Source organism: Tachysurus vachellii, chromosome 1 (genome assembly GCF_030014155.1).
Source record: "Tachysurus vachellii isolate PV-2020 chromosome 1, HZAU_Pvac_v1, whole genome shotgun sequence".
Taxonomy (NCBI): Eukaryota; Metazoa; Chordata; class Actinopteri; order Siluriformes; family Bagridae; genus Tachysurus; species Tachysurus vachellii.
In genome coordinates this window covers 24,831,322-24,857,864 of record NC_083460.1, presented here as the reverse complement: position 1 = coordinate 24,857,864, position 26,543 = coordinate 24,831,322, and the positions used below count along the sequence as shown (strand labels likewise).

The 26,543-nt window shown below is 37.2% G+C and overlaps 4 protein-coding genes across 4 annotated transcripts in view; 3 read left to right on the top strand and 1 right to left on the bottom strand.

Annotated features, from left to right (window-relative positions):
* ano8b (anoctamin 8b) overlaps window positions 1-9,408 on the top strand; it is a 29,645-nt gene extending 20,237 nt beyond the window's left edge. The window contains exons 12-18 of the mRNA XM_060879268.1: window positions 751-806; window positions 1,870-1,944; window positions 3,094-3,819; window positions 4,555-4,746; window positions 4,847-4,978; window positions 5,086-5,196; window positions 5,282-9,408. Of these exons, the coding sequence (XP_060735251.1) occupies window positions 751-806; window positions 1,870-1,944; window positions 3,094-3,819; window positions 4,555-4,746; window positions 4,847-4,978; window positions 5,086-5,196; window positions 5,282-5,974 (1,985 nt within the window). The 3' untranslated portion in view covers window positions 5,975-9,408. The remainder of the gene's footprint in view (window positions 1-750; window positions 807-1,869; window positions 1,945-3,093; window positions 3,820-4,554; window positions 4,747-4,846; window positions 4,979-5,085; window positions 5,197-5,281) is intronic.
* Window positions 9,409-10,225: 817 nt separating this feature from the next.
* dda1 (DET1 and DDB1 associated 1) lies at window positions 10,226-15,490 on the top strand. Its single transcript, XM_060879261.1, has 5 exons — window positions 10,226-10,550; window positions 12,000-12,080; window positions 12,196-12,247; window positions 12,323-12,384; window positions 14,113-15,490. Exons 1-5 carry the CDS (start codon window positions 10,542-10,544, stop codon window positions 14,221-14,223), a joined length of 315 nt encoding a protein of 104 aa, XP_060735244.1. The 5' UTR covers window positions 10,226-10,541; the 3' UTR covers window positions 14,224-15,490.
* A 4,687-nt stretch (window positions 15,491-20,177) lies between these two features.
* On the top strand, window positions 20,178-21,819 carry abhd8b (abhydrolase domain containing 8b). The gene is made up of 4 exons (XM_060880639.1): window positions 20,178-20,896; window positions 20,967-21,137; window positions 21,245-21,461; window positions 21,562-21,819. Exons 1-4 carry the CDS (start codon window positions 20,184-20,186, stop codon window positions 21,817-21,819), a joined length of 1,359 nt encoding a protein of 452 aa, XP_060736622.1. The 5' UTR covers window positions 20,178-20,183.
* An 849-nt stretch (window positions 21,820-22,668) lies between these two features.
* On the bottom strand, window positions 22,669-24,939 carry rps15 (ribosomal protein S15). The gene is made up of 4 exons (XM_060879248.1): window positions 24,882-24,939; window positions 24,297-24,382; window positions 23,189-23,423; window positions 22,669-22,815 (listed from the first exon to the last, which is right to left on the bottom strand). Exons 1-4 carry the CDS (start codon window positions 24,882-24,884, stop codon window positions 22,702-22,704), a joined length of 438 nt encoding a protein of 145 aa, XP_060735231.1. The 5' UTR covers window positions 24,885-24,939; the 3' UTR covers window positions 22,669-22,701.
* Between the last annotated feature and the right edge of the window lie 1,604 nt (window positions 24,940-26,543).

The window sequence follows — 26,543 nt, the reverse complement described above, 5'->3', positions numbered from 1 at the left end:
CGATAGATTGTTCGTTTAAGACATGCAAGTTAATGCAAGAGTCTACCGTGAACTCAGCATGATTTGGAAAATCCTGCATTTAGCTGATCCTTATAACCACTCGTTGTCCCAGTGGTGAACACGGCGTTTGATTTACATAAACAATTTTACAGTAGTTACACAAATTATCCTTTTAAGAATTCATGTCACTCTGGGGTCTTTGCTGTATGACTGTATGTGTTGTAAATGTTGAATGTGTAAGAAATTACAGATTGTATGCACCCAGATTCCACTCTTAGAGAAATGTCAGAAAGCGCTCATACCCAAAAATGCTTAAGTATCATAAGGCAATTAATCTAAATGAATAATGATTAATTGTTAGCATAAGAGCGGCAGCAGGACATCAAGGACCGTGATTACCATTTAAAGCGACCGTTTTGAGCATTTGACTATTTTACTTACACCTATAACAATACCAAGCCAAGGTGTACGTGACTATGATTAACATTTAAAAACATCCGGCCAGATGGTAGTATCACCCAGCCGTTTGGGAAACACAGAGAAAAAAAGCAAAAAGCCCATGTAAACTTTAAAGAGGAAAAGCGGTATAAAATGTTTGAGCAGGATTTGTCCTGTGTTCTTCTTGACTCCAATGAACTGAAAGTACTTCATGTATTTTATCACTGCTATGCTGGTATAAACTTCTTCATTAAGATCTTCGCCGTCATTCTTTTATTTTCTTACAAATGCAAATGTCTGTATTTACAACAGAGAACTACAGACTCCAGAGTGCCTATGAGAAAAATCTCATCATCAAAATGGTTCTTGTAAGTACTCTCTTTTAAGTAATTAAACTGATAACTGATATACCATATTCAAATGTGTTTCAGTAGCTACTATGTCGCTACTGTCATGTCAAAAATTCAATATACTGTATATATACACAGTTATTTAATCAGCCAACACAAATGCAAAAATCATGCAGATACAGGTCAAAAGTCTGTTAATGAGTTTCAGATCATTGTTAGATGGGCTGGTTTAAGCTTTTCAGAAACTGCTGATTTCCTGGGAATTTCACACACAACAGTCTCCAAAGTTTGTACAGTATCATGTAAAAAAGCAAAAAAAACACTGAGTGAGCCACAATTCTTTAGTTGGGAACACTGTGCTGGGGTCAGAGGAAAGCAGCCTGCCAGGAAGGACAGTTTAACTTATATAGTCACTCTTTTGGACTAGAAAAGATAAGCATCTCAGCATGCAAAAAAAAACATGAAACCTTGAAACTATGTAGACCACATCAGGTTCCACTTCTGTCAGACAAGAACAAGAATCTGAGGCTACCATGGGAACAAGCTTACTGATAACAAACAGCTGAAGATTATGGAAAAAAAAACATCCAGTCTTCAATTGTCCTGTATGGTGAAACTCCCAGGAGATTAGCAGTTTCTGAAACTAATCAGTCTTACCTTGCACCAGCAAACATGCCACAGCTGAAGTCACAGAAGCCACACTTTTTCTTTATTTGATGTTTGAAGTAAGCATTAACTGAAGCTCTTGTCACTGTATCTGCATGGATTTATGCATTGCTCTGCTGTCAAGAATTGCTGATTAAATAACTGCATAAATGTGCAGGTGTACAGCTATTCCTAGTCATGTAAATGAAGAGTGTATAATGCAGCTGTGATGACAACGATACCTCAGCAGTTAAGCACCTATTGATGATTAGATAAAGAGGTAAAATACCAGCTGCTGTTTGCAGGCCTTAATGCTGCTCCAGGGCACCAGATTCCTCACAAATTATGATAATGAAGAAATATATATACTGAAGAAAAATATATACCATCTGTTAAGATGCTCTATGTTTAGTATATTTTAACCTCTTTCTTGCAGTTTCAGTTTGTAAATTCATATCTCAGCCTTTTCTACATTGGATTCTACCTCAAAGACATGGAGCGTCTAAAGGAGGTAAGGTATCAGTCTAAGGTATAAGCAATTCAGTTCCCAGGCAGATATAAAAGATTACTGTAAAGATGCTACCCCAGTCATATGGATAGATGTGCATTTTATGACTGCTTACAGCATTTGGATTGCTATTGCTCAGGGTGATATGCGTCTCTTGTTGGGAAATCCTCCATCATGCATCTTCCCACAGCTTTCCTTCTCGGTACATCTGTCTCACTCGCTATGTTGCCATCTGTCTTTCAGTTCCTCCAAACTGTTTTCTGGAGTTCTTCTTACTCTGGTGCTGTAACTCAGGAACAGTATGACATGTCTCCTAATAGAAGTGTACGGTAGTGGGATAATGTTTCCTCTACTTGTCTCAAAAAAAAAGTCTGAACTTGAGTAGCAATGGTAGACATGATGAACGAGTAGAGATATCATCATGTTCCACACTTATGCTGGCAACAGAGAGAATATGAAATCATCAGTGCTTCAAATTTGATTTGTCACAAACGCTTGAGTAATTGGGTATTTATGCGGAGTAAGGATTATAATGCTTTGTACTTTTAAGGTGTGTATGTCTGTGAGGTTAAATAAAAAATAGTCAGACAACCCTTTTAATTGTTACATTGACAGCATTTGTCACACACCAGAGCAATTTATATATGTCCTATTTTATACAACAAGCAGTTAGGGCTTTGCTCAAGGAGCAGCTTGGCAGTGGTGGGATTTGAGCACTCAACCATCCAATCCAAAGGCCAGTGTTCTAACCACTTAGTTTCCACTCCCCATTAATTGTTGCTGTAATGTAAAGTCATATGAGCCATGTGAAAAATAATACAGGCATTATAATCTCTTATTCTTTGCCAGGTTGACCCACACCTCAGACTGTAAAATGTAATATGATGACTCATTGTATTGTTTTCTCTCACCTTGTAATTCACTCGTGCATTTTCGAATGCACCTGGTCAGAAATACCTCAGCCAGAATGATTTAGATTTGTATGTTGATTGTCAATTTGAAGTAACACTTACTGGTGCATATATGTTGTTATTTTGCTATAAGATAAAGTACAAGTCATCAGGACTCATGTAGCAATTAATAACACTTCACAGGCAAGAGAAATTATTTCTGTGGCAATATTATGTAATCTATTTTATGCATGACTTATAGATGCTGGCAACACTGCTGATAATCCGCCAGTTCATGCAGAATTTGAAGGAAGTGCTACAGCCGTACTTGTACGAGCGCCACCGCCTGGGAGAGCTGACTTTGCGTGCTGTGTGGGACCTTCTAGTATCAGCATTAATAAAGTATGGACGTCTGGCAGTTGGAAGGGCACACATGTCCCCCAGCAAATCCAGCATCCCTGGGCAAGGCCTGCAGGGAAACCAACAAGGCATTCCAGGCCAGCAAGAGCGCCATGAGCGCAAGTGCTTGAACGGAGGCTGTGGTGTCCCAGATGAGGAACTTGAGGATGAAGCTGGAGCCAGAAACAGTGCAGAGGAGACAGAAGAGGAGAATGCCATCGATTGTGGCCTCAAACTGCGCAAAGTCAGCTTTATTGAGAAGGTGGATCGCAAGTCTATTGGTTGTGTCAGTCCCATAGAGGACAGCTTCCTAGAGGAGGGGAGCCCCACCATGGTGGAGAAAGGCATGGACCCAGCTTTGGTCTTTGAGATGTGCGATGATGATGACGACATCTCAGAGACAAAGGAACAAGTCGCAGAGTCAGCTGGGTCTGAGAGCAGCGTGCCACCAAAGCTGTGGAAGAGAGGCCGGAGTCTAGAGAGGGCTGACAGTAAGAGCCGGAGAGAGTCATGGATGGATCCCCCAGAGGAACAAGAGACCACAACACTCACCCAAGCTGAAATCGAGAGCTGCATGCAAACATATGTGGTAATACACATATGCCCACATAAAGACAAGGATTAGCAAATTATTTTGTGTGTTGGCTTGTCACAGATTTAATTATACCAGTAGTGTAATAACGCACACCCATGCATAACTAAACAGTAAAAATGCATAGCACAACATTTTACAACATAGGCTACTGGATAGTAAACAATGAACCATGACAGACTATGATAATGTACAATTCTGTGCTAATGTATTAAATCTGGCAAATATTCTAAAGGAAATATTATTCCATAGAAATAGAAATATTAGAAATATTTAAAATATTTAATTTCAAGTCTTCATATTTCTTTATACTTCATAAGTCTTAGAAACATAATTAATATACATTACAATGTAGAATTTTATACAATAGAGAGAACCTAATTGAGAATACATATATTTATATGAAAACATGATTCTGGAATCAAATGAGAAATTGCAATCAGTCCTAATAATCCCTTTAACAAATAAAAGTGATTAGGCGACAGTGTAATAGTTATGGCTTAAGAATTAGAACATAACGTGTAATAGAACAGCTAGTGTTACATACTATGTTTGTACATACTGTGTTTCTCTATATTGTGAAGAATTGTTTTAATATACATACCGTATCAAAGCCATGTGCACATTTACATATAAAATACTGATCTGCATATAACATCTCAGTTAGCAGCCATGTCTTTGGTGTGTATTCAAGTAAAATAGTATGATCAAATAAACTCTTTGTACTTCCAGGACACATTTCAGGATTACCAGGAAATGTTTATTCAGTTTGGCTACGTGGTGCTCTTTTCCTCTGCCTTCCCACTGGCAGCCATGTGTGCCCTCATTAACAATATCATTGAGATCCGCAGTGATGCCTTCAAGCTCTGCACAAGCCTCCAAAGGCCATTTGGCATGAGAGTGGAAAGCATTGGACACTGGCAGGTTAGAATGACATCACCATCATCCAAATATATGAGCTCTATAAATTTTCTTTTAAAGAATGTTGATAGATGATGGCATGATTGTATCTTTTGTCACACAGACACTGATGGAGGCAATGGGCTTGATAGCAATCATTGTGAACTGTTACTTGATTGGTCAATGTGGGCAGCTACAGAGGCTTTTCCCTTGGCTGAGCCCTGAGATGGCCATTATCTCAATCGTGATTTTAGAGGTACACACACTCACCACACATTCACATGCTGAACTGTTCCATGGTGATTTCTTGTATTTTCCAATAGTCTATGCTATGCTTAATTAAATATTTTCTTCACTTTGCAGCACTTTGCTGTCCTACTGAAATATGTAATACATGTGGCAATTCCTGACACCCCCAGTTGGGTAAGAGAAGAAATGGCCAAACTGGAGTTTCAGCGCAGAGAGGCATTCAAGGTAGATCTCATTAATTAGCAGGCTTCAAAAGTATTTTTCCTTTCTCCTGCTGGTGTGTAATGCATGTGTTTTTGAACCCTGCCAGAAGCATGAGCGCCAAGCACAGCAGCACTTCCAGCAACAGCAGAGGAGAAAAAGAGAAGAGGAAGAACGACAACGGCAAGCTGAGTACCAGGCCCGGCGTGAGCGGGACGATGGGCGGCCTGACGCATCTGGAAGCGACCACCATCATGAAAAGAGCCAAGGAGGCAAATCCAGATCGGGAGGAGGAGGTGGAGGAACTGTAAGCGACAAACCGAAGAGACCCAGCTCACTGCTGGCCAACAATAACGTAATGAAACTCAAACAGATCATCCCGCTGCAAAGCAAGTTTTCATCTGGCACAGCCCGTTCACCACAGTCACCAACAGGGAGTGAACCAAAGCTCCCGGGCTTCCTTAGCTTCAAGTTCCTCAAGTCTCCAGAAAACAAAAAGGAAGCGGCGGCAGCCGCTTCAGCTTCAGCCGCTACTGGCATGGCTGCACTTGGACAGGAGAGATCACAGTCCCCCAGCAAGTCCTTTAATCCTGGGAAACTGTTTAATTTTGGCAAATCGGATGGTGGGGCATGTATAAATGGGGCTCAAGTCACAAAACCAGGGGAGGGGGTGCAGCCAATGGAGAAACCGCTAACAAAGTCTGATCTCAATGATGTGTCAGACGAAATCCCAACAACAGGGGAAGAGGAACAGGAGAATGGACACTCATTAGACTCAGATTCCTCAGTTCCTAAAATCTAAATCCAATAAAAAAACACCTACTGTAGAAAAATGTCTAACAAATGGATACAGACGGTCCTCTCAGTGTCCTTATGCACAGTGAAGGACTGAGCCTTTTTTTCTGAGGAACATAGGCTTTTCAAAGATGACTCCCCCTACGTACACACACAATGCCTTTTGTCTACAATACATACAGGAATGCATGAGAAGCATTTCTAATATGTTTTGAAAATGGTATTCCCAAAAAGAATAGTACAGTTTATCAAGTTATCATGGTCTAAGAATTGTAAGCATTTTAAGCACCCTTCATTTAAAAATATTTTACCATCAGTTTTATATCATACACTGAGACCTTCAAAAAATAACACCACAGCTTGATAATCTGAACATTCAGTTTGAACTGTGAGTGTTTCTATCCCTGAAAATTTTTGTACTTAAAGCAGCTGGTTTAGATTAGCAATTGCAACAGTATTTCATGAATAAGGAGGTGCTGTAAACCTGCAAGTTATAGAAATTCCTGCATCACTAGAACATGTAGATTCAAATTGAAGAAAATGCAATATCTCTGTTTAGAATGACAGATACACAGGTTTGTGAAGAACAGGAGTCTGGAGTCATTATGAATGGTTGTAGGACTGCCTGAAAACTTGAGACAAGTGTGGCAAGAACAAATTGTGAACGTGAGAGTATAGTGTGTGGATGGAAGTGTGGTGGCTTTTTCAAAATACAGCCTCTTATTGCTGAAGTACAGATAGCCGCTTGGACAGGCTGGCGAATAAGACTATCATGGTACTAAATTAAAAAAAAAATTGTGTCCTCCTGTGCATCTTTTATATAATTAACCTAGAGGGTAGCATTTGACCTCAACATTCACTTTTTTCAGTTCTTACACTGGTTTAGTGGAGAGAGTTTTGAATTGTGGAGAAGACATTCCCTTGATTTGCTACTCAAAAGCCTGCTGGACCATCATAAAAATCCAGGCAAAGGGGATTCTGTGAGGAAGTGTAGTAATGCGTAGCATTTCCATTTCCACAGTTCATACTAGTTTCAGCCTCAGAGAACATTTTGCACTAAATCCTACTGCTGGTGGGAGGGAAAGACTTTGCTAAGAATAGGAGAACACCAGCTTGCCTCATAATGTATGCAAATGCTTAATTATTGTTTTCATTGCAATGCACTACAGAAGCATTATTAACCCATCTGGTTTCTGAACATCTCGGTGCTTTATCTAACTTGGTCTAACGTGTTTATTTGCCTATTCATTCCTATCTTGTTTATTTTTATAATTCTGACTTCATTACTTGCCAAAGCAACTAGCAGAAACACTTTTGTGCATTGATACAGTTTCTTTGTAAAGCCATAACTGCTTGGAATATTTTACCAGAAAATACATTTAGTTTGCAAAAATATCCTAGCAGCTCTGATGACCATTTGAAGGAATATGGAAGAATACATAATTTCTACATTGTTTCATTGCTGGACACAGGAAGTGGAAATGGAGACTGGGCACAGAAGGTGAAATACTGATCCATTAATTCAGTATAAATTCCTTTTATTAATCACATTAACTGAATTAGCTTTAAAATGTAACCTGTAGTTGGATTTTAGCAGTCTGCTCACTGGCTTAACTGCAAATGAATTAAAATAAGTGAAATGAAGATGATCCTAAAATGGAAAGGCAAGCAATTTGCACAGTATTTTTTTTTTGTTTGTTTGTTTTTGTTTTGTCTATTTTTTCTTAGCATTACCCAGAATACAAGATGAACAACAGACAATGTGAGAGGAATGATAAGCTAATAATTAAACAATTGTCATGAAATGCCCAACAGTGGATTTGAACTAAAGCAATTCTGTTTAATATCAGTGAAGTACTTGTGATTTGATTACATAGTATTATAGTAATGTGATAGGTAACAGGAACTATGCACTTATTTCCTCATTTTGTTGACAGAGTTGGCTCAAATAACTGTTGCAATAATATGTCAGACTGAACAATAATCCTTACTCATCCAGAACTGAAGTTTTACGTCCTGAATGTCGAGTAACGTCAAAAGTAGGATTTTAACAAGACATTGTAACTGGTGAAATGCGATGTTAACTTTTATGTTTAATGTTCATACAACCCAACTATTAGCCCTATCCAAACCTTTTGAATTAGCTCTGTGCTTCCATTGGGTCTTAAATAGAAAATGTACATTTTTTTAGATTTGTTGTGTTATGAATAATAATCATCCCCCTAAATTCTGCACAATTCAAAAAATTACAGTTGGAGTTTTTCTAAATATTGCATCTGTGTTCTAGTATAATAAAAGTTACATGTTAGTCACCTATTAATGACAATGCTATTCCCTATTAACAATCTTATATATGTAGTATAAGATAATAAGACTATAGTTTTATTATCTTATACTACATATATAAGACAGTTAATAGAGAATAGCTTTGTATATATATAGCTATTTAGATTTAATATTGACATTAATTTGGCAGTATTTAATGCTAGAAGAAGTGTTTAAGAAATAAAATGACACATTAAAAATTATACAAAATGACATTTCATAATCAACTGCATATTTTAAACTATTTAAATAAAAAGTGTTTGCATTGCTTATTGTAATTCTCAAATTTATCATGTGGAAAATGTGCGAATTTGGATCTTAGAATAAAGAAACCTCTGGAGTATTAGAGCAACACATGTAATATTTCTGGACCAGGTAGATATAACTGTGGTATAAATAGATTTTCATTTCAGTTTCATTACTTATTAATAACAATATTTCCTTGACAGAAAAAGACTCTTACTCCATTGTGCAGAAAGAATTTACTCTGTGTAAAGAGAAATGAAACCCTGTCTGATGTGGCTTACACTAAGGCACGATGTCTGTGTTCTACAAATATGAAATAATAATTCATACCCTATTATCTTGAGTGTTACTGTGTATTTATAGCAAAGACAATGAGTTTTATGTCTTAGTTTAACTGAAGAGAAACATGGATGCTGCAAGGTCTCTGTCATATCTGTCCAGCAGTTAATGTCATCACCAGTTAATCATCAGTTAAAGTTATTTAATAAGATCAGACATTTATTTTTTACTAATCTATAAAAAAAAAAAACCTTATATGTGACCGTGGTTTATGTTCAACCCTACTGTGAATAATTAATGGGCTATTTATTTTTGATTTATACTTTTAAGAAATTGCCACTCAGAAGCAGATATGTGCGGTTACAGACAGTGAAAAAAAAAACAAGAGCCTAGTAGTACTCAAGTGTGTAGAATTCCTTCTCTGAAGGCAACCTCACAAATTAACATGCACTTCCAATACACCACTGTAAAGTTTCTTTCATTTTCAAAAAAAAAAATGTTCATAGAAAATGGTTTTATTTATTTCTGTTCATTTATTTTTGTCATATTTTTGTAAGACCTGAAATGGAATAATAAACAGTTTTAAATTTACAGTTTGCCAGTATGGTTCTGAGTTGTTTTAACAGTGATATTACTGGTGACAGACATGATTCACAATACTGGTGTCACACCTTAAAAAATCTTTTCCAAAGGAAGTTACAAAAGCATTAACATGATGGTCTTGTACATTTAAATGTCATATAGCAGAGGAGATACAAACATATATAATGAGACGGCATGGCACTAGCAGTAGTTCCAACTATAACATAAATAATAAGCTTTATAGAAATGTGCTTGTTCTAATGCGCCTAATTATGTCTATATTAACCACTTATTCAAAGGTAATTATATGGCAGAAGTTCCACATAATTCACATAATAAGACTAATAATAAATAAATAAAAATAAAAATGTTATAATAGCTGAGAGACTTTTGAGAGAATGACTGTTTATCAGAAACTTCTTTCTTGGATGTTTCACAACATTTATCCTGTAACTGTAAACTATTCAAATGTGTTTCTCATGAATAAATGAAACCTTGTAATTGCACATTGCTGCACTATAAGTGATATAGCACACTGTTATACAGTGAAATACAATCCTTACATAACTCGGAAAGTAGTTCCGGCAGGAACATGACCACTAGGTTCATATAAATGTACTTGTTATAATATGTTTTTATAATAGTTCATACACATCGTCATGGTTCCAAAGCTTGTAGATAATATAAGACTAATAATAAATAGATTTTTTTTAAACGTGCAGTTTAATGATCATGAATTAATGCATGTGTACAAGTCATTTGGCGACTTTTATCGATTTTGGTACTTTTCTCTAAAAAGAGCAGACACATCTGGGTATATTTTGTAAACCTGGCAACCCAACACCCTCCGTGAGGCGCAGTCCATCGGCTAGTCACACGTACATTTAATCTTTGTTAGACTGCTGTATTCTCAAAGCGTGGATTTTGTATTGTTACTTCACTGTGAGTTTAATAGACAGGGCAGAAAGACTCGCCTGTCTGAATGCTAGCCGGTTGGTCATTTATCGGCATAAAATTAGTTTGGCCCTGTGGTTATTTGAGCTAGCTACCTAAGCTAGCCGTGTAATCCTGCTTTGCTAGCATAACGGCTAGTAGTGTGGGTTTCCAAGGCAGCACTCTTGGATCTAAATTATAATATCACGATGGACAAAGTAAGTGAATAGCCTATTGTTTAGTGTTGTAATTGTTTAAACATGACATGTATTCGCTGCCTGATCTAGAACTGTATTGTAGAGCTGCGTAATATCGCTAACTAGCTAATGCTACTAGGGTTAGCCATTTTGGTGTTCCATGTTTTGATTAGCTACAAAACATGACCTAGAACAGTTCATATGGATATGGTAAATAATTCTGACAGTAATCGACACTTAAATCGCAGGTTGTTTACATTAACAGTGTAACTATTAACCTAGTATCTAAGTCAGCTGCTACCTTTCTGTCAAGTCGACTCATTCTGCTTCACTCCCTGGTGTTTATATCTAGCTGGTCAGCAAGAAGATAATGCGCTCCTTAACATTTCTGTAATTCTTAACAAGGTTTCTTTATAAGGTGACACTAGATATCACATATCAGCGATAGTTATCAGTTGTGATCAGGTCAATATTTGGATTGGAAACGCCCAGGCTGCTCCTAAAACAGGCAAACCAGCTTTTGTCACCAGCCTTGACTGGAAAAAACGAGGAGTCAGAACCAGAGGGATTGTATTTTAAAAACACTGCAGTTTACATTAGATGTTACTTGGTGTCTTGCTCATCTTTGCATTTCCATTTCGTAAATGGACAGTAGGGAAATCTGAGTTCTCTTTTATTTATTGTAAATAGTAATAGATACAATCACAGTAATTATCCTCCGACGGAAAAATGGCCATGAAATCAAAATTGGTGTTTCAGAGCTTTTTGAATCTGTTGCTTTTACAGACATCAGACTGATGGGAGTTGGGGATAAAGAAAAGACAAAAATAGTTTTGGAAATTATCTTTACATCCAGGAAAACATCCATTGTTTTGATGATTCTCCCTGTACTAGTTTTTTGTTTGTCTAATTAAATTCCCTCTAGGACGTATTGTTGTACTGAAGCAGCTTATTAGGAACAAACACAATTTGTCAGGTTGTTTTTTGCTAGTCTATCTTCACACAGTATATAACCTTTTGCAACAATCTCTTGGTTATATTTAACTGTGTCTAACCATTTAGATATAATCCTACTATTCCGAAGTCTCGTTGTAATGACCTTGTCACTGTCTCCATTGTTGAAGGTCAGACACAGCTCAAACATGTATGGCATAACTATTAAAACATGTGCCATCTCCTCAACCACAATATCATCCTCATTAAAGTTGACAGGTGTATGTGAAGGTGGCAGTGAGAATTCCCCTCGTTTTTTTTAAAATCTGTTCTTAAATTTGTTTAGAATCAGAGGTGGGTGTTGTATATCTTGAATGATGTTGGCTGTTGTGTAAATCAGACAATCCCGTTAATACAGTGCTTTCTTCCTCTCAAGTGAGACTAAGAAAAATATATATAATTTTTCTACAGTTCTTACATATTGAATCTCTGAATTGTAAAAAAGAAATTCTATTTTAACAATTCTGTTATTCCCAGGCGGATTTCCTGAAAGGTCTCCCTGTCTACAACAAGACCAACTTCAGTAGATTTCACGCAGACTCTGTTTGCAAAGCATCGGTAATCATTTTAACTGCTTTGAAATGTGAAATGCCAGTGAACACTGTGTGGTTCAGTCATCTCTGTGAGCAGTAGATGTGTGTTGCATTGAACAAAGGTTTATTATCTGTTACAGAATAGAAGACCATCAGTATATCTGCCAACACGAGAATATCCATCAGAGCAGAGTAAGTGTTCATAAGATCAGCTGTGGCATATATGGAGGAAAAACAAGCATTGATAACTGTCTCCTCTCTCCACAGTTATTGTCACAGAGAAAACAAACATTCTTTTGCGCTACCTCCATCAACAGTGGGACAAAAAGGTATGTGCATCTTAATGTGTTTGGTTACGTACTGAAATTTACTTTAACAATGAACATTGGTATATAATTCTCCATGATTACAAGCCGATCCTCGATCACACAACAAACAGATGCTCTCGATCCGTGACAATGTCAGATATTCACCAACCACTGAGTATGAACAAGAAACTGTTGAGCTCCTCAGCCATCCCTTCGAATGTTGTGCTGAATGAAGATAATGTGGAGCGGAATAAGAATTGCTTGTTTATTATGATATGTTAGCAGTCCTCTTTCCCACACAGTTCTCAAGCTCTGCTTTTAATATTCACTCTATCAGCAGTAGTTGTAGGTGTAACTGTTATTTTGTTATGAAACAAGCAAAATGTTTTTACTTTAGCATGATGTTATGCAACACATTATTGCGCCCCTCAGAGTAATTAGCCGTCTGATATTTGTCACCTCGTTCAATTTGAGAAATTAATTGTAAGCATTAATGCACAGCACTATTGTAATGAAATTCAGCAAGATAAATGTGTAAAAGCCCATTTCAGGATTTTTTTGTTTGCAGCCAGCAGTGTGACTCCACAAATATGCCTATTTATAACTAAGTAATAAAAAAAAGGTTCGCATCTGAATAAACGTAATCATCATGCTGCAAAAATGTGAAATGCATTCCTCAGATGGTATTACATTTTATTAGTGCCATGCAGAAAACCACAAAGGAAAAGCATATATATATACAGTGTGTACTCTCTCTATATATATATATACACACTCTATATATCACTCTATATATACACACTCTATATATATATATATGTGTGTGTGTGTGTGATCTCTGTCATTTCTGTCAGAGAATTGTTGCTCACTGGATGTTTTTCTTTATTGCACTATTCTGAGTAAACTCTAGTGTGGGTGAAAATCCCAGAAGATCAGCAATTATTGAAATACTCAAACCTGTCTGGCACCAACAATTATATCACTGTCAAAATAACTGAGATCATTTTTTTCCCCCATTCTGATGTTTGATGTTTTAGTCATATGAACATTTCTCATGTTTAACGAGTAATTCTAAAGAGCTTCATGATTGCATTTAATGCACAGATGCAAAGAACAATTGAGTCTATAAGACACTTGCATTCCCTTTATATGAATAGTGAAGTACCCTGAACAATAATGGCTGAGGTCCAGGACACAGTCAGGTCCTTTTCCTGTTCATTTGAACTCCCTCTCCTGGATGAAAATGCATTTGTGATGAAAGTAGCGTTTGGTAAAATGCACTTGTGGTTCTTTTCTGATATGCATTTAGCAATCCATTAAAGATCTTTTCCCAAAAGAGATCTAGAAGTGTAATGAAATGAAGGTTTTGTTTTTCAGTTTGGCTCATTTTTTGCTTGACACTAATGAAAAAATAGCATTTATGTTCTTTATTTCACATTCTTGCACTAGATTTTAATAAAGCAATGAATCGTCTCTATATCTGAATAGCTCTGTTGTGACAATGTTATTCTGCAAATTTAGCAGGAAAATAAGGGTTTTCTTATTTTTCTTTGGCCTGATGGCACAAGGTTAAATTTGGAAGCTTTTTTTGAAAGGCAAACTATATAGAATTATATAGAATATATAACCCTTTAGTGCGATAGATTCAGTATTTTTGGTATAGTGGCCTCAAATGATGCAATGCCAATTACATGAGAATTATAAATAACCTTCTCTATAATATATATGATAAATTGTGTTTGTGTGCAGAACGCAGCCAAGAAGCGGGAACGGGAGCAAGAGCAAGGTGAAGGAGGCAGTCCTGCACCGTCACGCAAAATCGCACGGACCGACAGTCAGGAAATGAATGAAGACTCCTAAACTGGATTGTTACCAAAACAGCACAGGGACAGGCACAAAAATGACAGACTTTTCAGAATAACACACGGTCTACATTTCTTGTAGACACCTGCACATGAGACTGGCTTTAAAAATGAAAGAGAAAAGTGAGACCGTTTTATGGTGTGGTTTTGTTTTTGGTTTTGTTTTGTTTTTAATTCAGCGCTTCCTGTCAAACTGTCCCAATGTGCATCCTTACAGCCTGGTGATAAACACTTAGGGTCGCTATTAGCTTCCACTGCCAGAATCTGTGGACCTGGTGCACTGACATTTGCTCAGGTAGGGTAGGGAGACTTGAGTGCTGGCACTAAGAGACATCAGTCTTCAACATGCAGGAATTTGGCAGTGTGTGGCGAACTTAGACTGCATCACACAGTGTTGTGCGTGGATGTGTGTGTGTGTTTGTGCAAATTTTAAGTCCAGCTTAAGAATCATTCCCAGTAGCTCAGCTGTGGATTTTTTTCCCCTGTACTGACAGGCAAGTCACTTCATGACATGTGAAAATAAAACTTTTTTTTGGACAAATTTAGATGTAGGAGTATTGGTGTAAGTGATGTGGTATCTGCCTAGAGTGTGCCTAATTGTGCATGAACGCACTGTTAAGATTTTGATCTTTCACATCATATCAAGATCATATCTTGGAAACGATAATATTACCTGCCAAGAAATCAACCAAATTAAGGTCAATACCTCAATGTGTAAACGGTGGTGAGGCCAAATATCTAATGCCGTCAGTCCAGTTAGGCCCTTTGTAGATTCTCAGGCAGTTGGAGTTTTTTGTCATTGTTCAACTAAAAATATGAGGATAGGAAGCCCTATGTGCATAACCAGATCAGGTATTTTTTTCCTGCACATCATGGTTCTATTTAGATAACAGTAAAGATGGTTTATTATACTTTGTAGTTCAGTGCCATGCTTTGGTTCTATGCTTGTTCTTCAGGCACTAATCAAAGCTACAGTACTACATTTTACCTGCTTGAATAAACATGAATGGAAAAAAAATGCATTCAGATAAAAATATGTTTGTAATAATGCAAGAGGTAACGTCTGTTAAAGGAGGTTTCTGCATGTGGCCCTCATGTTTTTAATTAGAATATATCCCGTTTATGGTGTTTAGACCACTGGCTAAATGGAATGTCAGGAAAGGCTAAGGTGTCAGTAGTTTTTCTTTAAATGTTCCTTTTCCCTCTTTACTGCAAAGTTCTATTGTGTGTTTGTTGTATTATTAAAGGTTTGCAATGCAGAACAAGCCAATAGTGTTGGCTAGACGATGTGTAATAAATTCTCGTATTGCTAGTGTACCTGGGTTTGGCAAGAGAAAACATCGAATCTAAAGCATTATAAGGTTTTAGGACATATTTTTCTTCTGTTATTGGGATTGAGTTTAATACATGTATTTATAACCTGAAGTGCTTCAGTTCAACAAAATTTTAAGCTTAGTCGTAAAAGAAAATATCAGATAGTTATCAACTGAAATAAAATTAGATTTTTTTTTTAACCAGATTTGGTAGCAGTATTGGTAAATATTTTTTGCGTAATCTCTGTTATTATATAAATACACAACATGGCCAATTTTTGTATATACATTTTATATACATTTTGTCATTTGGTTAACAATCTTATTCAGACCATCTAAAAAACATGCATTTTCACCACAGAGGAGCTGGAAACTGAGAGAAGACCAAACCAGTCATTCTGATGTTAAACACCTGAGATCTGATTTTGAAGAATCCATATTCAAAATTCAACACTGTACATGACAATTAGGAAACTTATATACATGAATCCTTATCAAAGGAAATGTGTACAAGACAGTAGTGAGAGCAGCTCTGCTGTATGGGTTAGAGACTAGCAGTGAGGAAAAGACATGAGGCAGGGATGAGGATGTTGAGGATGGACAGGATTAGGAATGAGCACATCAGTGGGACAGCTCAGGTTGGCTGTTTCAGGGACAAGGTCAGAGAGGCTAGATTGAGATGGTTTGGACATGTACAGAGGAAGGAGATGGTTATATTGGTAGAAGGATGTTGGAGATGGAGCTGCCAGGTAAGAGGTCAAAAGGAAGGCCAAAGAGGAGATATATGGATGTGTTTAATGAGGACATAAAGTTAATTGGTGTGAGATTAGAGAATGCTGAGGATACAGTTAGAGTAGGTGGAAACAGATTAATTGTGGTGACCCCTAACGGGAAAAGCTGAAGCTAGAAGAAAAAGATATACATGAATTCTTACATGCAGATTTGAACAGATTGTTGATCAGGGGTTGATGTCATGATCATTAGAGTTGAGGCCATTATATAAAGTTGTGTGTTAGATGGACACACATGTAGGAAACTGAGGAAGTTTAGGGGTGGGGTGTCACAGTTTAGTTTATTCTTGAGGTTGTAAAGTTTTTTGTTTTTTTCTGTTAGTCACCTATGTGGCAACAAATTCACTGTGTGAAAGATTCCCTCCCTGGAGCTGGATTTATGTGTAGTGGTCCAATCAGGCCACAAGATTTATTTTTGTGAAGAAAAATTCATGTTTATAGGAAATGCAAACAATGAAGAAAAAAAACTGATAAACCCTCTGTTAAAGACTGTCATGAATCGTTGGTAGTTTTATGGATGCTGGCAAATGTGATCTTGTGAAGACAAACAATGCAATTGAGTCAATAAACTCACTAAATGCCAGAATATTTTAGTACAGCATCTAACTGACTCTGATAAATGGTTAAGACTTAGCTTGTGCTGTTGTAGATCATCTGCCAGAATGATTATAGAATATACCTAAAATAACCTTTATAATTGATTAAAGCATGAAATCATCTTAGAATGCAAACACACTGAACATTTGACACAGATGAGCTACAGCAGAAGATCACACCAGATTCCAGTCCTGTCAGACAAGAACCGGACACTGAGACTGCAGTAGTCTGATGAATCTTGATTTCTGTTGAAGGACACAGATGCTAAGCTTAGAATTTGGCACCAGCATCATGAATTCATGGCCTTGTGGTGTAGGTGGTATGGGAGGTCTCAATGCACCCTGTCACTATGGCCGCGTTCACACTGCAAGTCTTAATGCTCAATTCGGATATTTTGCTCAGATCTGATTTTTTTTGTTTGGCTGTTCACATTACCTTTTAAAATGTGGCCTATATCAGATACCAGTGTGAACTGTTTGCTGTTTTTCGAACTGACCCGCATGCGCAAACGAACAATAACAATGACGTCACACGCAGCACGCCGTTGCGCTAAAAAGTTGGCGAGGTTATGGAGGAAGTATTGTATCATCTGGTGCAAGCAAACATATCATGTAATGCTATAATGTGACGTATTCACATTGATTTGAAAAAAATCAGATCTGGGCCAGATTTGAGTGTTCACACTACTCCTGAAGAAGTCTGACCTGGTCACTTGACCCCAAAAAAATCGGATTTGGGCCACTTTTACCTGCAGTGTGAACGTGGCCAAAGAAAAAGCCTCAATCTGGTTGAACATGAACATGACAATGAGTTCAGTGATCTTCAGTGGTGTTCCCACTTTGGGATGTGGTAGAATGGGAGATTCACAGCATGAAAATGAATCTGAAAATCTACAATTCATGCACTCATATCAACATGAACCAGAATCTCAGGAATGTTTCCACTATTGTATGGAATCTATATTTTGAAAGCAAGCATGGGCCTAATAAATTCTCAGTATATATAGTATATACTATTTATACATTATTTAGTAACACTAAAAAAGGCGACACATTCTTCTCTTTTTTATATATATATATCTTTGTAATGTACCTTGTAATAGAAATGGTTCTATTTATAATAGACACACTATCTAAACTAAAACAAAAAAAAAACAGACAACAAAAAATGAAAATTCACTTCAAAAAATAAAATTACACTTTATCAGAATATATTATAAGCTAACGTGGCTTGAATAATGATGACAGTTCTCTTTTAAAGCTTTAAAAGATAAAGTTTCAACAGCAAATCTGATCAGTGTGTTAATCACCCAGCAGAGGGCGCTATTGTTACTGGAGAATAGTAAAAGCAAGAAGCGCCTTAACTACTTCTTGTGGCAGCAGATGGCCTGCAGGTGTAATCCCTTTTTAATCTGAAGATTTACACTCAATAAACCAAATAGAAATACACAGAATTCATCTAAAGGCAAAAAACAGATCGCCATAGACATGATTCATGTTTCACACAGGGAAGAAAAGCAGCTGTAGTTTTGTAAGTTGCCACAGAACACAGTTCCAGGTGGGATTACACTGTTGGATTATTAACCTGCAGCAGATTATCAGCAATGTTTTTCCACAACACTTTAACCGGATGAAGAACAGTTCTTACAACTTGTTTATGCCTCGCTTTAGATATTTATTAGGTAAGTTAGGTAATGTGATAAACAAAAAAATATTCAGTTGAAGTATGATTTCTGAATGTTTTATTTAATTTGTGTATGTTAACTGAAATATATATATATATATATATATATATATATATATATATATATATATATATATATATATATATATATAAATCCTAAATCCTAGGTCCTAAATCTAGCAAATAACATAAAGGTTTCGATTTTAAAATCCAAGGACATTTACTGTTTTTATGCTCACATTAAATGTTTATTTAATAACGCAAGTAGCATCTATATTGTATACTGCTTGTATATTGCTGGTTTATTTTATGTAGTCTTGTAATGAAAACATTTCTATTCTTACACAGAGCTAATGACTAGAGGTTCTAATGACTAGAGTTCTATTATATATCAACCAACATTAATCATCTATTCTACACTTGAAAAGCCTCAAGATATAAAGCAACTGGGGTAACTGAGATATATTTATAACATTTCATCATGAATGAAGTTTTGCACTAAAGCTAAATCTTTACTTGGTATGAAACTAAGCCAAAGAGATATTTTATTTTCATCATGAGGGAAAAGAGATTATAAATCATAGAAAGCCTTTAAGTCATTCAAAACAACAACTATGTACTAGTAACCAAGTGAGCAGTTTATAAGTTATTTTAATGTGTATTCCGATTCCTCTGGAAAATGGACATCCCCTGGATCATAAATTATTGTTTCAGTGTCATGTTTAAGTAATACAGAACTCAGATTCTCCTGTTGTTGAAATTCATGTGTTAATTAAATTATAAAATTATTATGAGCAGCAGCAGTTTGTGACCACGGGATGATAGTAACAAAATTAACTTGACTTATGCTGAAGTAAATTTTTAAAGTAACCCTATAAAAGGCAGTTGATGTCCCTCTGTTTATCTATGTTTGATATTGCAGGTGTGTTTCCCTTTGCCAGGGATAGGCATGCACACTTGAGTTAATATCATTAACCAGGGTTGCCAGATTCGGGATAACTACAGTTTAAAATCCACACAAAAGTCTTGAAACCACACTATCTAAACTAAAAAAAACTAGACAACCAAATATAAATATTCTGTTTCCTTGCTGTAAACCAAGATCTTTTGGGTTTAGGGTTTTTTTTTTTGTTTGTTTTTAAACTAGACCACAGCTCCTCCTCCTCCTTCAAGCATGGGACAGAGTGGTTAATGCACTATTGGGCCTCCAATAGCACTTCTTTTATTTTTTTATCCGCGTTCGAGTGCAAGAACTGCCCCACGACTGCACAATATCTAAACGGGAGCAAATTAATAGATTTAATTTATTTAATTAAACACTTGGTCACTAAAAGAAGTAATTAGTATTTCAACAAAAAGGAAAATATACAGAGTTAGGATGGTTAACTTTTAGTAAGAAGTAAACACATGGGCCCCAGTGGACCAACCACAAATGATGAAAAGCGATAATGAAAATCTAAACTCTAAACACTGTACCTAGATTCCACTCTAAAAAGAATAAAACAGAAAAAGGTAATAGATAAGAAATGGATAACCGATATCTGACAGTGTGTGTTTTGCTTCAGGTGATCATTATGCTGACCGGTATCATAGATGGAATTCTTTGTTGTTTTTCTGGGAAGTCTTCAAACATTGTGGTCCCTATTAAGACATCTGAGCCTGCAGACCATTTTGAGTTTGTGGAGGTAAAGCCTGGCAGAGTGATACGTATCTGTCATATTATCCCTCAGCGAGCTGTGATAGAGGAACCAGACACAGGTGAGGTGGGTACGTTGAACTGTAAGAGGAAAATCACTATGCATGACAACGGACAGTTATTCATTGATAACTTGAATGAAGCAGCTCACCCTGAACTGGTGCGCTGCCAAAATGGAGAGAGTGCTGTTGAGGTGGATGTTGTGGACAGTAACAACACAGCCTCAGGACAGGCTGTAGAGTCCAGCATGGCAGTAACACATGAGCAGCCACAGTGCAGATGGTGCAAGCCCAAACGTACTGTGATAATTGACTGTGAACGCAAGATCACCCAGTGCAAAGAGACACACTCGGATGTGGCCTTGTTCTTCATTCATGGAGTAGGAGGCTCTATGGACATTTGGGAGAGCCAGCTGGACTATTTCTCTCAGCTCGGTTATGAGGTGATTGCACCAGATCTAGCCGGCCATGGAGCCAGCTCTGCACCTCAAATCACAGCTGCCTACACATTTTATGCCCTTGCTGATGATGTAAGAATCATATTCATGAGATATGCAAGACGACGGAATATTCTCATTGGGCATTCATATGGGTAAGTGCTCGGGTCTTATTTTTAACATTGGCATTGAAAGTTTTTCTACTGATTTACCTTTTCCATTTAGTGTGTCTTTCTGCACCTTTCTGGCCCATGAGTATCCCGATCAAGTACACAAAGTGGTGATGATTAATGGTGGTGGACCTACAGCCCTAGAACCCAGTCTCTGTTCAGTTTTTAATCTGCCATCATGTGTACTCCACTGGTTGTCACCCTGTCTATCATGGAGCTTCCTCATGTGAGCTTTTTTTCATAATCCATTTTCCTCTGCAGATTTTGTTTGTTGTAGTAGCCACTAGCACGTCATGTATATGGATTCTCAGGACTAACGGTGTGTTTCCCTAGGGCTGGTTTTGCTCATCATGGCCAGAAGGAAAAGAAACTGCTGAAAGAGAAAAATGCCTTCAATGTATCGTCTTTTGTGCTGCGGTCAATGATGAACGGGCAGTACTGGCCAGAGGGTGACGAGGTATACCATGCTGAACTCACCGTGCCAATCCTCCTGGTACATGGCATGTATGACAGGTTTGTGCCAATACAAGAGGATCAGCACATGGCAGAGGTAAACGTTTGCCGGTTAATCTGTGATCTTATGTGGTATTATGAACAGTCCTTAACAGTATAATTACACACCAGTATAATTACACACAATGTCTTGACAGATACTGCTGCTGGGCTTTTTGAAAATCATCGAAGAAGGAAGTCACATGGTGATGATGGAATGCCCTGATGCTGTCAATACTTTGTTGCATGAATTTTTTCTTTGGCAGCCAGCTACTGCCTCCAAACCCAAACAAGAAACAGCATTTCCTCCAAATACTAGCAAAATCAGCACCTCCAGAGAAACAGCACAGCTGACAAATGTAATACTAGAGCAAGAATCAAAGCCAGTAACTCACCAAAAGACTGTGTGCACATAAGTACACAATGGAAAGTGTCTATTTAGACAAATCTATTAGATTTGTCAGAGTAGGAAAGTCACACAACTTGTCAATAGCAAAAGGAAAGGATGTCATATTTTCTACTATATACATAGTTCATTCCAGAAGTGAATGAAAAAAATGCAGGTCCAGATGGTGCTTAATGTTGGAAAAGCATCCAATTCAAGGTGTATTCCTAGGTTATAACCATGACCAGGATAAAGAAGTCAGATCTCTCACTGTCTTTTTATGCATTGTGAACAAAAACCTGTTTCATTTGGAACAATATATATAAGAATGTTCAAGATGGCACCGCGGATGGCTGCCCCAGCACAACTCACTTCCGTACTTTTTTGTTTACTTTGTGTTTTTGGTCACATCCGCATCATCTTGTATAGTATAGTGTTATGTCTGTACTTTTGAGTCACAAACAGCTGGAACCAAATTCATTGTGTCAACACACTTGGCCAATAAACCTGATTCTGATATTAGAAAACCCTGGGCAAAAATTATTCAAATATTAAATACGTCTTCCAGTCTTAATAAACAAATAACCACATAAAGCTATGGAATTTTCCAGTTTTCATTTCCTTTTTTTCCATTAAAGAGCTATAAATTATGCCATTTTCTATTGTGTAATTTTATCTGAATTTTTCAAATAAAAAGAACACATTTTGTATATATCCAAACAGTTTGGGCAAAGGTTTGTTTACTAAAAACACAGCATAGTGAGGTAAAGAATAAAATTTGCAGCTGGAAATTATTTCTATTTTAAGTTATTAATCCATCAACCTATTTTTGTCAACCTATAAGACAAAAAACAAAAAAAAAAAAGACAGTATGCATGTGTTGGATGTCACTTTTATTTACATCAATTATGGTTTACTTCAGAGGAATGAAGCGGGAGGAGTGGGTGGCTCCAATACCAGGGCGGCCGTGCTTAACAGGCTTGTATGTAATGGAGAATTCTCCAAGGTAGTGACCAATCATCTCAGGCTGCAAGAAGAAAAATCAAGACAATAAAATCAGTTGTTTATACTAGCTCGCTTCCTCTGGGATCAACACAGTGTCCCTTTACCAAAAAAACTTCCATAACCTGCCCAAAAGGCTAATAACAAACTTAAAATGTAACTACAAGTGTACAGGGCACAAATAATAGTGATAAAATGTTGAAGCTTTGATGCACAAATAAACCAGTTATTTCCATATAATGAGGCACATTTCAGCAGTGGATTACAAATCCACTCACCCTACTGAACATGGCACAGTGATGTTAAATACCCAAAGTTATTAAGATCCCCATGACTTCTTAGGTAGACTCAATTCACATTATACTTCTCAGAATACACAATCCTTCCCACTGCCTCACCTTGATTTCAACCTGGTTGAAGGTCTTGCCATTGTACACGCCGACCATGGAGCCCACCATCTCAGGCAGAATGACCATGTCACGCAGATGGGTCTTCACCACCTCAGGCTTTTCCATAGGAGGTGCCTCCTTCTTGGCCTTGCGCAAGCGTTTAAGGAGAGACTGCTGCTTCCTCCTCAGGCCACGGTTCAACCTCCTCCTCTGGCGAGCACCATACAGCTGCATGAGCTGCTCACTGAAATAACACACATTCAAGCAATTACTGGCAAATTCAAACAGACAAAGAGGCAGGCAATTTAAAAAAAAAAAAAAAAAGTGGCATGCCCAGTTGCCTGTGGAAAACTGGACCATTAATGACATTTACGTATTTTCAAATGTAAATAACAAAAAAAATTAGCAAAAAGATGAAAACAGAACCTTAGGTGAAAACCTGTCAGTTTGGTAGCTATACATAGATCATACTCTCACATTAAAGATACAATAAAATCAATTACAGAATTAGGGTTAATCCACTTTATTTTTAATGACTTGACACAAACCACAGGCAATATATTTATAAGGATTGAAGAGCAACACCCAGTATTCCCTAAAAAATAAAAACCCCATCTGAGGGTCCACATAAATCTTTTAATGTAAATGTTCAGCTGATTTCCAAACCAAAAAAGTGGGAAAAAAAAAGTGACCTTAAATCAGTGTTTACGGCAGATATTCCGTGTTTGGTTAACTTCAATCACTAGTTTATAACAATAAATCCTGCTGGGATTACAACCAAAGACAGAAGGTCTGATGAAAAATTGTTCAGCTGTCAGTTTAATAATGTTCTAAAGGGGGATGTTTCTGCTTTGTTTAAATGTCTTTGTACTGAGGCCTAATAGTGTCCAAAGGCTTCTATCCTTTTAGAACATACAACTAAAACACAATATACTACGTACTTGCTCGAGTACACAACATTAACTGATAGCTTAGTGTGGAAACAGATGCAACTCGACTTGAGCCACCTGCATTTTCACCAAGAATGTAAAGCTGTAAATCTAAAAATGCGCACACAAATTGCAAAAGCGACACCTGTATTGCATTGTAAACATGACAGAAGTCCTAGATTACTCACTAGGACATGTCCAGGAGCTGGTCCAGGTCCACTCCTCTGTAGGTGAACTTCCTGAAAGTACGCTTCTTTTTCTGCTCTGCGTCCGCCTGTAATCACACAACATCCACACGTGTATTTATTAATTAATTAATTAATTAATTAAAAACAATTGATTAAACAAGACTAATTTACAGAAGCCGCTACACGGTGTTAGCTTGATGGTGCTAGCTAGGAAAAAAAAACCACACAGGCCCGACAAGCAAACTAACGTCAATTTCGGCAAACCTCTCGTTTCAAACATAACATTAACTTATAGCTTAGTGTGGAAACAGATGCAACTTAACGGTATAATAGTTTATTTATTGATATAAATATCACTAAAGGAACGACGAGCTCAGTCTAAGGGCTCCTGACTAGCGGCTGTAAAGCGCTAGCAAAAGATGTCCACATTAAACAACAACAAATGTTCGGCGCTAAAAAAATAACGTCAACAAACACCGCAGCGAGGTTAATGTAATCTAAAAACACAAAATGCCCCGCAAATTAGCCCGGATTTTCTGTGGATTCTATTAGATTTTAGTAAAACAGAAATAAAACAACACCTACCATCTTGAGAGAGAGACCGGAAAAGGAAGTACTTAGCGTTGGCTCGCACTAAAAAAAATTTTTTTTGGATAGTATCTGAGATAGGATATTAAGTCTCCATCTGGCGGTGCGGAGATAAAACTACATGCAAATGGCATGTAGTATACAGGTCGAAATGGAAAAGCACCAAGTTTTTCATGTCTATGTTTGACACAAATTGTTGAAAATTTTATATTTTATTAAGTGAGCTATACAAGAGTGCATAGTTTTTGATTAAAAACAGTATATAAAGAAAGATAATATCAGCTAATTGAGATTTGAATAAGTTCTAATGTAGGACGTTTCTTCAGCTAGCTCATGTTTTAATACGTTTTGAGCTAAAGTTAACATATGCTCTTTATCCTCTTGTACCTCTTGAGGTGCTGTATCATTCATGAAAGACACTAGTTTTTTATTTATTTAATAAACAAACAACAAAGATAATGTCTATAACAATAATAATCTTCAACATCAAAAGACATCCAAAACTATTACAGGTCTTGTATCTGTAAAGTTCAAATTTGTGATTTTATAGCTAAATACTTTACTAGGAACACTTGTACCCTCCCTGGGATCTCTCGTTATTCTCCTAACAACCACAGTTATTCATAGCAGGAGTTCTAATCGATGTTGGAGACATTCCTATAAGGCTCTGGTCCCGGTTGACATGACTGCATCATACAATAATAGGCATGATCAAAATCACTGAGATTACATTTTCCCCCAATTCTGATGGTTGATGTGAACATTACCAGAAGCTGCTGCATGATTGTATGCAATGTGCTGATACCATAGCTTCTCAATCTCAGTGTGAAAAATATAAGCGAAAATTAGATGACTTAACACCTTGGATTAAAACACTGAAGCAGGAGTTTGTGTTTATATATATACTGTATAAAGTATCTCACAGAAGTCAGTACACCCCTCACATTTTTGTAAATATTTTATTATATCTTTTCATGAATAAATGACACTGTGCTACAATGTAAAGTAGTGAGTGTACAGCTTGTATAACAGTGTAAATTTACTGTCCCCTCAAAATAACTAAACACACAGCCATTAATGTCTAAACCGTTGCCCACAAAAGTGAGTACACCCCTAAGTGAAAATGTCCAAATTGGACCCAATTAATCATTTTCTTTCCCCAGTGTCATGTGACTGGTTAGTGTTACAAGTTCTCAAGTGTGAATGGGAAGCAGGTGTGTAAAATTTGGTGTTATCGCTCTCACTCTCTCATACTGGTCACTGGAAGTTCAATATGGCACCTCATGGCAAAGAACTCTCTGAGGATCTGAAAAAATAGTTGTTGCTCTACACAAAGATGGCGTAGGCTATAAGAAGATTGCCAAGACCCAAGACTAAGCTGCAGCATGGTGGCCAAGACCATACAGTGGTTTAACAGGACAGGTTCCACTCAGAACAGGTTTTGCCATGGAGGTTGAGTGCACGTGGTCAGTGTCATATCCAGAGGTTGTGTTTGGGAAATAGACGTATGAATACTGCCAGCATTGCTGCAGAGGTTGAAGGGGTAGGGAGTCAGCCTGTCAGTGCTCAGACCATACGTCACACACTGCATGAAATTGCTCTGCATGGCTGTCGTCTCAGAAGGAAGCCGCTACGCTCGGTTTGATGTACAGAACAACG